The sequence below is a fragment of the Pogona vitticeps genome, chromosome 8 (genome assembly GCF_051106095.1).
Source record: "Pogona vitticeps strain Pit_001003342236 chromosome 8, PviZW2.1, whole genome shotgun sequence".
NCBI classification, from domain to species: Eukaryota; Metazoa; Chordata; class Lepidosauria; order Squamata; family Agamidae; genus Pogona; species Pogona vitticeps.
Window position 1 is genome coordinate 4064528 of NC_135790.1, and position 12764 is coordinate 4077291.

General features: G+C 44.8%; 1 protein-coding gene across 4 annotated transcripts in view; it reads right to left on the reverse strand.

The window, feature by feature from the left end:
• The window catches only part of TACC1 (transforming acidic coiled-coil containing protein 1), a 77346-nt gene that overhangs the window by 17419 nt on the left and 47163 nt on the right, over positions 1–12764 (reverse strand). For 3 of the 4 annotated variants that reach the window (XM_078379654.1, XM_078379655.1, XM_020780273.3), the window contains 2 exons: positions 3869–3929; positions 1706–1919 (listed from right to left, as the gene is read on the reverse strand). In XM_078379654.1, coding sequence (XP_078235780.1) covers positions 1706–1919; positions 3869–3929 — 275 coding nt within the window. The remainder of the gene's footprint in view (positions 1–1705; positions 1920–3868; positions 3930–12764) is intronic. The other variant, XM_078379653.1, reaches the window with a different exon arrangement.

Sequence of the window (12764 nt, forward strand, 5' to 3'; positions counted from 1 at the left end):
TGTTATATTTGCAAGTCATGGTGCTTTTCCAGTGGTTTGGGGTTCCCCAGGACTACCCGACCATCATGCACACAAAGACACCACTCTTTTTTTTAGTTAGTTATAGGCCATCAATTTGTAACTGATTTATTGCAACCCTAATAGGACTTTCAAGGTCAATGGGATATCGAAGGAGTGATTTAGCGGTTCCACTCCCCCAGAGAGTTCCCATGGCCAAGAAGGACCTCTGGTCTTGGTCTTCAGAGTTCTAGCCCATCGCTCTAAGCACTACACAGCACTGGGTATCCCATGATAATTCCACAACCCATGATGAGCGACAGAATGTGGGATTGTCTCTTCTGGGTGAACGGCATTGGTGGTGAGCATGGAGGAATAGGAAAGCCCCCGCTGGTAAGTGATATCTCTGGCGATCTCATTCCCTCGTGAGGTTCTCCTTCCCCCGATGACATCATCAGGCGATGAGTACGTGTGGAGGGAACGAGCCCTTCCTTGCAGAGGTGAAATCACCGGGGTGCAAAAGACATGCCGCTGGCCATTAGGTATGTTGACCAGTAGGACCAGAAAGGAAAGGGACGGCTTTTTTCCCTACAAACGAATGGGCAAACTTGGAGCAAGACTGAACCAGATGTCCTGCACCTTTCTCCCCATGCCCAAAACAGGAGCACAAACAAAAAAAAATCAAAAAGCAGAAGCCCCAGACAGAGGGTCCTCTTCCTTTTATTGCTTCCTCTGTTCTTCTTCCTTTTTATGGCGACCGCTTGACCACAAAAGGAAGATAAGGCCAGGCGCCCTTTGCCCCCCATTTTCTGAGGTGGCCGTCCCACCCTCCCGCTTATCACATGTGGTCCTCAACAGCAGCTGTTTTCTCTCCTCAGAAATGACAAGAATGCATGACTCTCCACTAGCCCCGGCCGGCTGAAACGAGAGAGTTTCACGTATCCCTTTCTATTCTTATCTGCTCAGCAAATAAATACCACCTCCAGCTGCAAGCAAGGGCTTCGGCCACATCTCCTGGAATGTTTTCTAATCTGTCTGGGATTTCCCCGAGTCCTTTAGGACGTGCGACACCACTTTCGCGGCCCTCTACTTTCCGGGGATGGTTCTCCTTTGTTGATCAGTTTGCCAAGGGGAATCCGTATGTTGTGAAAAAAATTGGGGAGACCGTCTGAGGCCATGATCTTAAATCATGTGAGGTGTAGGGAGCCACGACAAATGTAGGAGTTGTAACCACACCCAGGGAACCCTGTGAAGTGCAGAAGCTTCCAGTACAAGTCCTCTTCTTCAATGGAAGGAAATGTTTTCAGATGGTAGCAGGGTGGGGGGCTGTGTGTGTAGCCCAAGCCCAACTTAATGGATGCTCGGCCAAAGACCCATTATTTATTAACAGCAAGGGCTGTGACCCTCAGTCAAGAAACTCTGCCTGACACGCTGCCTCTTTCTTCAATTTTAAAAGGCAGACGATTACTCTACCAAAAAGTATGAACTAGTGATGGATCTGTTCCTCCCAGAGATACAGATGTTATTGACCAAAACAGCAGCATTCTGCAACAAGCGCTTTCCAAATGTGTTGACTGTGCCAGCTGGGGGTGATAGAAGTTGTAGTTCAGCAAAGGATGGCAGGCTGACGAAAGCTAACCTACATTTTTAAGACAAGAGAGACATGGAATGATGAAAGAGAGAGAGAAAGAAAGAGATGCTTCCATACCTTCTCCTGGGGATGAAAACGTATGATTTATGGCAGACACAGGAACATTGGAACATTCAAAGTACTCCAGGTCTTCCTCGGGCTCACCTTTCACCTCAGATTGGGCTGGCTTCTGACTGGATGATGTAGAAGCCAGCTTTTCTTCATCGGTGGCATGCCCATCCCGACTGGACAGGTCTGGGATTTTGGAGATAAGGGCACCTTCGTCTTCATCCTTAAAAGCAAGTGGGCAACAGGTGAGCTTGTCATCTTGGTCTGGTACTCCTCATCGTGCTGAAGGACAACCTATCAGGGGAGCCAACCTATCAGGGAGGCATGCCACATCCAGCAAGGCCAATCACTGGGAGCAGTGGTTGGAAACCAGACCGTTATTCTTTCCTTTCTAATTCTTTCCTTTCTTCTTATTTGTATTCTCAGTCCTTAATGGACTGGCAGGTAGTAGCTCGAAATCCCTGCCTTTGTAAGAGATGAGCAATTGGTTATCTCTCCGGGAAAAGGCAAAACTCCCTTTCTATGCAGAATATTTCAGGTTCTCGCTCTAGCATCTTCCGTTCAGGCATGGAGAAGGCTTCCCTCCGAAGCACCAAATTGGAATAGAAAATATCTAGGCAGATCGTTTAATTCTGGCCAGAGTTTGGGAAAGTTTTAATTAAACAAGTCCCCAAATCTTCCAGATAGTATGAGCTCAACTCATGGCAGTTAAGGGATTTTAGAGGGTTCAAGTCCAGCCAAGTAACCCTATCTATCTATCTATCTATCTATCTATCTATCTATCTATCTATCTATCTATCTATCTATCTATCTATCTATCTATCTATCTATCTATCTATCTATCTATCTATCTATCTATCTGTCTGTCTGTCTGTCTGTCTGTCTGTCTGTCTGTCTGTCTGTCTGTCTGTCTGTCTGTCTGTCTGTCTGTCTAGTTCACAATCATCTAAAACAATCATATAAAAAACAAAGCACAAAATTATGATCACCCAATCAAGTGACGGAAATATAGGATGAAAAATGGCACAGGCATATGCACACAGAGAGCAGGAAAAAAAGATAAAGAAAATAAAATGGAGCGGGCTTACCAAAAAAGGAGGCCTCTCCATACAGCAGAGTTTTCAAAGATTTTTTTTGAAAGTTGGGAGGGAGGGTGCCATAATGTTGGAGCCACCACAAAGAAGGCCCTAATAAAAGATTTCTTGGCCTCCCTTGGAGTGGCTACTTGGAGGATCAAGGCCTGGATGAACCTAGTGGGTTGGGTGGATGACCTTAGGAAAAGGCTCTCCGATAGCTAATGTGACCCCAAACCGTGAAGGGCTTTGATTGTCAAGACCTTAAATCTGACTCAGGATGGAACAAGTAACCAGTGCAGATGAGCCAAGACTGGGAAGATGTGATCAAACCTGCATCCACCCATCCCCAGTCTGGCTGTCGCATTCTGGACCCTTTGCAATTTCTGGGTCAGACCCAAGGAAAGCCCCACACAGAAAGTATTGCCGTAGTCAATATGGGAAATGACCAATGCACACACTGAGTCCCAAGGGACTCTTCCAGCAAGAAGCAGCAGAGTTGGACAATACACCTCAGCTGGATGAGGGCAGCTCTGGACCCAACCTTCGCATATTCCAGTTCTGATTTAACCAGCTCCTTATGACTGCCTCCCTTTCTCTTTCTGCTCTTCCTTCTTTTGGATTGTAGCTCATGGTAGAGTCTGAGGTTCAACACTGGCATCTCCAAGTTAGACTGAGAAAAATCTCTGTCTGAACCCTGGACCACCTCTGTCCATCAGTGTCAACAACAATATTGTAGGCTGTGTTGGGTCCTCTTGATGAGAAAGAGGGATATAAAAATTTTAAGTAGATAAATAATAATAATAAATGGACCTGAACTCAAGTGACCAAAGATCTGGTTCACTATAAGGTGGATTTCAAAGCAGTTTGCAAGACAGTTGGACGACAGGTGAAAATATAATGACAAATGTTAGAATACAATTAAAATGTAATTCTACCACTAGAGTGCAATTAAAGTTAAAACTCTTTAAAATCAATTAAAAACCAGCAATCATCACTTTGCATAAAACTATAAAATACTAGGTCTCCCTACTGAAAGCTGATTCAAAGCATTGATGATATGGAGGAAGTGCCACAAAAATTCATGTCTACCCCATACCTGAGAGCAAGCATCGAGAACCAGGGACTGCGTTTCATATTTCTTCACTTTGCAGCCACTCCTGCATAAAGAAAGGGGGAACAGATCAGCGTGGGACTTTCTGATTTCGGGAAGGAGAAGAGAGCGGAGAGGGACCTGAGTCGAGGATGGGAAGTGACAGCAAAAGGAAAAGCACATCCAGAGCTTGTATCCACTTTGTTGAAATGGCAAGTTCAAGCACTCGGTGCAAGAAAGAAGCCGTGGCTCATGTTCTTTTATATAGCCAAAGAACGGGGGAGAAGACCAGCAAGGGCCTTAGCGCTCAGAAGTATTTACAGTAGGACCCCCTTATCTGCGGGATCGGTATCTGCTGATTATCACAAAGTCTTAAAAGAAAAATCCTAGAAATGAGTATTTTGAAAGATGAGTATTTTGAAAGATGAACTATCAGAATGGAGAGTGTCAGAGACCATGCTATGTACAGTGTTCGTTATTAAAACCATTCACTATAATCCAAGTTTTTCAGGATCCAGGAGGGGTTTTGGAGGCAATCCCCCATGGATAGAGAGGTCCTACTGTATACTTCTTATTCTTCTGAATAAGCAATTCTCAGGGGACATTCAACTAGGAACGCAGGACCACACGTAACGCCAGCTCAATATGTGTGTGGTGGAGAGAGAGAGGATTTTTAAAAACCAGAACTGAACTTCAGGTAGGTCCTAACTACTCATACCCTTTCATTTATATGCAGAAACACGCTACGATGCAAGTGTTAACCTGCAGGAGATACCAGTCTCTCCTCAGCTGCTGCAAGTCCAACTTTGGGAGGTTCTCGGGAAAGGCGGTACAGTGTTATTCTGGCAAACCTCTTCCCTCTCCTTCAAATGAACCAGTGTTTGGGGGGGGGAAGGAAAAGGAAAGAAACCAGCCAACTCCCAACCTCCGGCTCTGCAGCCCGAGACCCAACTCACTGAGCTACCCAGCATGTTTTAATGGAGAGCAAAAAGGACTGAAACTGTTGAACAACATAGTGGCACCACGAGAATGCAGAAGCTGCGATGGAGGCCTGGCAACCAAAATGAGTATCCGACTCAACCCACCCAACACCACCTCATGTGTCCTACAGAGAAACAACAGCCAGAGTTTGGAAGAAAGGGCAAACCAGGCGGGGGCCAAGGGGAGATGCTTATGACTAGAGATGGAGGTATTCGTATATGGATACCCCCGCACAGGTGGTGTTAAGGAGGGTCCAGCCCCATGGGGCTGGACGGTCCACTCACCGATCCCCTTTGGATGCAGAGGGTGCGATCCTAACAATGGCTCTGCAGTGCATGATCCGCTCGCCACTCCTGGCAGGAGGACAAGCCTCACTGCCAGGTTGAAGCGTGGCGAGCGGATCGTGCATTGTAGAGCCATTGGTAGAATCGCGGCATCAGCGTTGGATTGGTGAATGGACTCTTGTTAACGCCACCTGTGCGGGGATATTCGAACACAAATAAGCCCATCTCTATTTATGACCATTACCGTGTGGTCTTCCACCGTATATCCAAGGAATCAAGGCTTGCATGACCACAATCTTTACCCTCCCCCCGATCCCTCAACTTTTTACATGTTTTGCCAGAAAAAGATGCCAACTCTTTCATCTCTGCCTTCCCTTCCTCTTTCTTCATTCCCTTTCTGAATGCTTCCATCAGCAACCGCTTTTTTAAGCGGAGAAAATGTTACACCCTCCAGTATTCTCCATTTTCTACTTCAAAAAGCATATTATCAAGAAGAGGGTCTTTGAATCTTTTGTGCTGCTGCACTTAAGAGAAACTGCAGCGTTATGACAGGCATGTAAGAAAGAACTGCCTGAACAGATGTGTTTTCTGCTTTGCTTTCTCCCACAGGCGTACTCCTCAGTGGTGTAAAAAAATAAATCTTTAGGTCTTTGACTCTGTGTTGCCACCACCTCAACCGAGGGCATGCTCGCTCCTTTTTGATAAAAGGAAAGAACAGACAAAAATCAAGCTGCCTTACAAACCGATAAAATATGCGAACGGTAATAGCAAGAACAGAAAAAACAGATGTATACTGAAAAACGACATGTCCCTCCAATAAAAGGTTATTCAAAGGGGGGAAAAAACAGCTGGTTACTGCCCGTTAAAGCCAACAGGAAGACTGCATACAAAACGGGAAAGTAGTGGCCAGCCTTCTGCAACTTTTCACTTTCTAGATGGGGTAGACTACAACTTCCATTGTCCCCAACCAATGCCAGACTGGCAGAAGTGGCTGAAGAGTGGCAGGCTAAAAAAGGCAGTCTTAAGTCACCCATGTGGCTTTCTGCATGTGTTTATACTATACCAGTTGCAGGTCAGTCCTTGAACTGGAAGAGTAGCCCTTACCCAGTTTTATAGCTTCACAAGAAAAGCTTTGGGTTCAAGTCTTGCCATTTCCAGGGAAAATACCTTTTCCTGAAACAACTTCTGGAGGGCTTCTAATAGCCAGTAGAACTGCAGGTAAGAGTTTGGAGCAAGAAGGATCACTCAGTATCAGGCAACTGCCCATATCATTTTCATCTTAAAAATAAATGCCTTTTCTAATATAGTAGGACCCCCCTTATCCGCGGGATCAGTATCCGCTGATTCAGTTATACACAGTCTGAAAATATTAAAAGAAAAATCCTAGAAATATGTAGTGAAAGGTGAAGTTACCAGAACATGCCACTAGAGGGAGCCAGAGACCATCTTATACAAAATGTTCACTATAATCCACTGTTTTCAGCATCTGCAGGGGGCTTGGAACCAATTCCCCCGTAGATATGGGGGTCCTACTGTAATTTTGGTTCAAAGACATGGGAAAGAAGGCACCATCCAGTACATAATTTTCTGAGGGCATACTTTCACACACAGCAAATATAAGGAGACACACAGACACACATACTTGATTGAATGCACGTTAATTCAGCAAAAACTGTGCATGGGGACAGCCACAGCACTCAAAGGCAGCATCAGAAACATGTTCCAAAAGAAAAAGGCCACACTACAATACCACTGGTGGGATGGTGCTTGCTGATGATTTTCTTCTTTACCCTAGACAAGGTGAGGAAGCAAAATGCCAGAAGGGACAGAAGAGGGAAACAGATGGAAGAACACAGCAGAAAGCATTTTCCAGAGCACAAGCGCTAGGCTGGGAGTGAAGGGTGAGGTTGGCTCATGCATTCTCAGGTGGCAGCCATGCCAAAATGATTTCTAAGGACAATCTCTTGGATAGCCACCTTCCTGGTCACCTGCGGTGAGTAAGAACCTCCCTCCAGGTGACCAGGCGAACTGTCCATCAATTTTTCTCTTCGAGCAAACAATTTAAAGGTTGGGAGTCATTCCTCCTGACTTTTCGTTTCACCAGGCATGGATTTGAAAACGATGCCTGGTTTCAGAAAATGTTTTGTGTCTCTGTTTCTACGATTTTATCAGATTTTACCACAAAATACTTTAAGGGCCCTCTTAGGTATAAAACCAATGAAGAACTATTTTGAATAAAATAAGGTATTCCTTCCACAGGTGCATGTGGGCAGCTGAGCTATCTGGACAGAATGATTGCCAAATCTTTTTGGGGATACAAAGGGACAACCTGTTTCCATCTTGGGCAGCAAGAAATGAGATGCCAGGTCTCCCTAGAAAACCTAAACAGCCCTGGGTCGACTTAAGTCCTAAGATGGGATGGGAACAGAAATGAGCTTGACCTGGAAAAATGATGACTTGTGGGTGGTTTGTGGCTATCCACAAACCACAAACTACCTCCAAACCCTGGAAAAACAAATCTGTTTGTGATTCATTTTTCTGGTTTGTGCCCATCTCTAGACAGGATGTAGTTTCCAAGGTAGAGCACAGATGTTGGATGTTTAAGTTCCCAGGCTGAGCATCTGGAACAGCTGGGCTGGTTTCAGGACTGCAGAATATGTCAACATCTGGAGGGCAGCAGGCAGTGGAGACTGGTTGACTCCAGTTTCATGAGGGTCATGAATCCATACCTGATTTTCAACGAGCCTTCCTAGTGCTATCCAGGGTGCTGAAACCTGTCTCTAAAATGTGTTTGTTTCATTGAATAGCTCCTTTAAAGTCTGGACTAAAAAAACACAGAGGATGCACTGGAATGACAGCCTATACTGGCACCATATTGGGAAAGTCTGCCTTATAAGGTGGGCACACCACCTGCGGATCCCTGTGGTAGCTCATTTCTCCACCCTGGCTTTGTGTCCTGCTGGTAGCTATAAGGGAATGTCACCCTCTGTAACCATCACTTAGTTGGTCATGGAGAAAATCTCAACCACAGCTGTCGATGCAAGGAAACTTTCAGAAAGAACAGGTCAAGAATTTTAGACTTAGGAATGAGGCTTGAGGGGGAGGCACTGATGTTTTTAAGCAATGAAACGTTGTCTCCCAACAAACATGCTGTAACAGCAAGGGCAACCATCGTCCCCTCCTCATTCCATCACAAAGCCAAGCTGTTAGATGAAACCATGTCTTCTACAAGGGAGGTTGAGAAAGCAAACCCAGTATTTTTTAAAAAATGAAATAAAGGAAGCTGCATGCATTGGAAAGATAGGAAGCAAGAAAAAGGGAGAGGAAGGAAGGAAGGAAGGAAGGAAGGAAGGAAGGAAGGAAGGAAGGAAGGAAGGAAGGAAGGAAGGAAGGAAGGAAGGAAGGAAGGCCAAAAGAAGCAGCTCCAAAACCAAAAAGGAACAAGGAAGAAAAAAAAGGAAAGAAAGAGTACTTACAACAGAAAACAGAGAAATTTCACTTGTTCAGTTGTCCTGATGCACCAAAATGAACAGAGAGGAAAGACAGGTAGAGAAAGGTGGAGGGGAAAGATGATGGAAGAGGGAAAGAAAAAGGTATATGAAAGATCTGGATATATTTCCTCTCTCCATAAATGCAAGTTATCTTATGAGTAGGAAAAGCATGCAAAGAAGAGATGTAGAACATCAAGTATGTCTGCTGTTAAGAGCGAAGGAAATCTCTGAGCCTGTGGCCTGGGTTTATAGCCAGGTATGTGCAAAGAGGAGCTTGGAAAGTAATTCATCCATTGAAATCCCTCCTGCAGCTACCTGCCATTAGAGTTACAACTTTTAAAACTCAATTTTAAAACTGTTTACATGACTGTTTCTCCTTCTTAAAAGTCTGTAACAGATTAGCCACTGCCTGGTGATAAGAGAGATAATCCCCTCAGTACTTACAACTGAGCAGAAAAGCAGCAGCATGAAGTGCAGTAAAACTACAACTCATTCCCTCATTCATCCAGGGAGGTTGTGTTCCTCTAACTAGAAGAGTAACTAAGAAGTTACCATTACACAACAACAAGAGTGATACCCTACCTCATTGCCATTTTGTAACTTATTACGATTGTAATATAATATAGTTAGGCCTTAGTTACTCAGTGAAGGAAGTAATTACAAGTAACTAGTTATTTTGCAAGTAGTTCGTTCCAAGCTCTTCTGAAATCACTGACTATAGGTGAGTCAGATATATCAGAATGCTATACGAGGTATAGGATTGAATATCCTTGTAAATCTGTGCTTCTAACTTTAGAGGACGTACCTAGACACATGTCTAACCCTAATAACTGCCAAGATCTGCTTAAATGAGCAAGTCTTGCTCTGATCTCAGAGGAATGTCTATACAAGATTACCAATGGCTGGCGGGCATCTGGATGCATCAGTAAACTGGTACTTAAATGTGACTAGCAAAGCATTACCCAAAATATTACATGAAGGCACAGAAATGCAGAACTGTAAAACTAAAAGACGGCATGAAACAGGGACGGTTTTTGCATAAGTCAGAGAATTCAGCTCGAAGAACGGACCTTCACAGCAGGGCTCCAGTCTAGGGGTGGGGTGGGGGTCTCCAGGGATGGAAGGGCTGTATTCTGCACCCAAAACCCAGGGGGGTTGGGGGCAACTGCACCCTACTTTGCCCCCTGACTTTATCCTGTGCTGCTGAGTTTGCCATGGCAGGAACGCGAGAGCCCACTCACAATCCACTTTTTAAAAATGGGACAATTAACCTTAGGAAGGACGGAGGGCCAATTCCCCCTCCTCCCTTAACACTCCAGAGGCCACATCAGGCCCCATTTCAAAAAGAAGATGGAATTAGCCTTGAGAAAAGGAGACTGAGGGGGGGGGGTTATATGAGAGCACTTTTCAAAGACTTGAAAGGCTGTCCTACAAAAGAGGGGCAGGATCTGTTCCCCATCATCCTCGAGTTCAGGACACATAGCAATGGGCTCAAATTACAGGAAGCCAGATTTCGGCTGAGTATCAGGAAAAACTTCTTAACTGTTAGAGCAGTACAACAAGGGAACCAGTTACCTGGGGAGGCGGTGAGCGCTCAAACGCTGGAGGCCTTCGAGAAAAAACTGGGACAACCAATTTGTTGGATACATCTTGATTTGGATTCCTGTCTTGAGCAGGGGGTTGGACCTGATGGCCTTAGAGGCACCTTCCAACACAATTATTCTATGAATTCCAGATTCTAAAACACTACCACTGGGGTTTTGTGTGTGTGTGTGTGTCATGGAGTGAAGTACATGATTTAGTGGCCAAAGCACTGCTCCCAAGGGTTTTCAGAAGTAGAAAATCACCTCCCCCCCCCCCCCCCATATAAACTTGGGAACTGGAGGCCACTTCAAACCTACTAAAATGTGTGTGTGAAGAGCAATGCCATGTAACCCATAGGGGACACACTGCTCACGGTGTGTGTGTGTGTGTGTCTTTTTTCATGTATATGATTTGTCTATACAGAGAAGTTTCAGCTTCTCGTGGTTCCTCAGCGCCAGCAACCTATGGGCTACATGACAATGGAATGAAAAACAACCAAATCCATATGAATATTATTTCTGCTTTGCTGGCTTTCTGAAAGGGATAACGGATTTTTTTTACACCCAAGGTCGTGGGACTTCTGACCTTTTCTCAGTCCAGCCAGGACCGGCTCTACCCTGGAGGCAGGCAGAACGGGGATAGCTGCCTTTGTGTCGTATACGCCAACCTTCATCTTCCTACAGCTATGGAAAGGGAGACATTTATTTGATTGTATTGCTTCGTATTGCATGGTTTATTTGTGCATTAGTTTGTTTTTAATTTACGGAGTTATCTGTATTTATGTGCTCAGAGAGTACACATACATAGCATGACTGGGCAACAAATAAACTAAAGAAATAAATAATTTTAGGTGCAGAAGATCAGAAAGGTTCCAGGACATGGTTATCTTAATTCCCCTTCCTCTGCAGTCCCAAATTATAGGCAAACTGGCACTTACTCTCAAAGAAACCTCCTATGTATAGATATGTTTATACAGTATAATGTAAAAGCATACATTGGAATCTAATTTAAGAAGCTTTTGTCTGAAAAGGCAGCTGGAAAGTATTTTTAATAGATAAATTCCACTCCCAGAATCCTGTTTTAAGGGCCGTAAATCAATGATGATGATGAAGGACAGAATACCTGAGATTTCCTAAATCAGGCAGTCTTAAAGAATGGATTCTGCATGTCAGGTGGTTGCTTCACCACTAAGTCGGAAAAGGGGGGGGAGGCTCCCCTATCTGTATAGAGTAGACAGCCCATGTCACATCTGGAATACAACAGGACTGGTGTCCTGCCTCTTGTGAGAAGCCTACAGCAGCCTTCCCTCCTTCAGATCGCTGCCTGTCTCGTAACAACGGAGCGGATGAGGCCACAGAACCGACAGCATAGAGCAGTGGGTTATCAATTTAGGATGCCATGTTGTTGGACTACAAGTCCCAGAAACCCCGGCCCGCACAGCTGGTGGTGAAGGATTCTGGGAACTGCAGTCCAAGAACACTTGGGTTCAACAAGGTGGGGAACCACTGGCATAGAGCTTATAAGACCCTGGAGCTTATCAGTCTCTTCCTGGAGTGTGCCATTCCAGCAAGTAGATAGGGAATCCGATTGTTTTCCATCAGGGGAGAAATTCTATACATAAAAACAAAAAGGAAAGGCTGTTTTCTGAAATGCTGTTTTATGTGCAGGATGTTTTTAATGCACCGAGGATGTAAATCCTTGCTTCTCCCTGTTCCCGGTGTGAGAACAGAAAACTGGACATTTTTTTTCTCTCTTCACCTTACAAGTCATTTTTTGGTATTTTAAATCTCAGAAAATAGCCAGTGTCAATAGCTCAAGTAATTCTGTCAGGACTGTGCTGGACAAGTTACAGTACCTTCTGGGAGGACCTTTGCTGGGTGAACACTGAAAAATCAAGAAGCCTATGATGGGTTGCTTTCATCTTTCTCTGATCCATTAGTCAGTCTTGCTGTACAAGCTGTGTATCTGTTTTGCTGCACCAAAGAAGCTGACACAAGTTTGGTACAGAAACATTTTGTGCTACTTGAGCTGGAAGGGACCCTATGGAAGGTCTCGAGTCCACCTCCTGTCAAGAAGGCACAGTGGGGGGATCAAACTCCCAACCTCTGGCTCTTTTCCCAATGAATTTAAACCAAATCCACTCCTCATTCATAGGCTTGGGAAAAAAAAATTAAAACTGGGTTTGCCAACTTCTAGGAATGGGCCCAAGGCATAGTTAAAAACCATCACAGTGCATACATTGCCACCATTCCTGCTGAATTTATGCAGTGCCTTTTCCCTGTTTGACTTTAAAACAAGAAGCACGGACAGTATGCATCATATTTTGAGCCAAACTAAACCTCTGGATGACTTTGGGATTTGGCTCGGAAACAAGACTCGCGGTCCGTGTAGCCTTTGTTTTTAGAGATATTACAGGGTAGTGGGGGCTGGTGCCACCATAGAAAATTCAACAAGGTGGGAGAGGGCTGCTGCAAAAAATGGAATGGGCGGGGAGGGCAAAATATCTTCCATGGCCCATGTGTTACCCACCTTTGTTTCAAAGCAGTGGTTCCTAACCTTGGG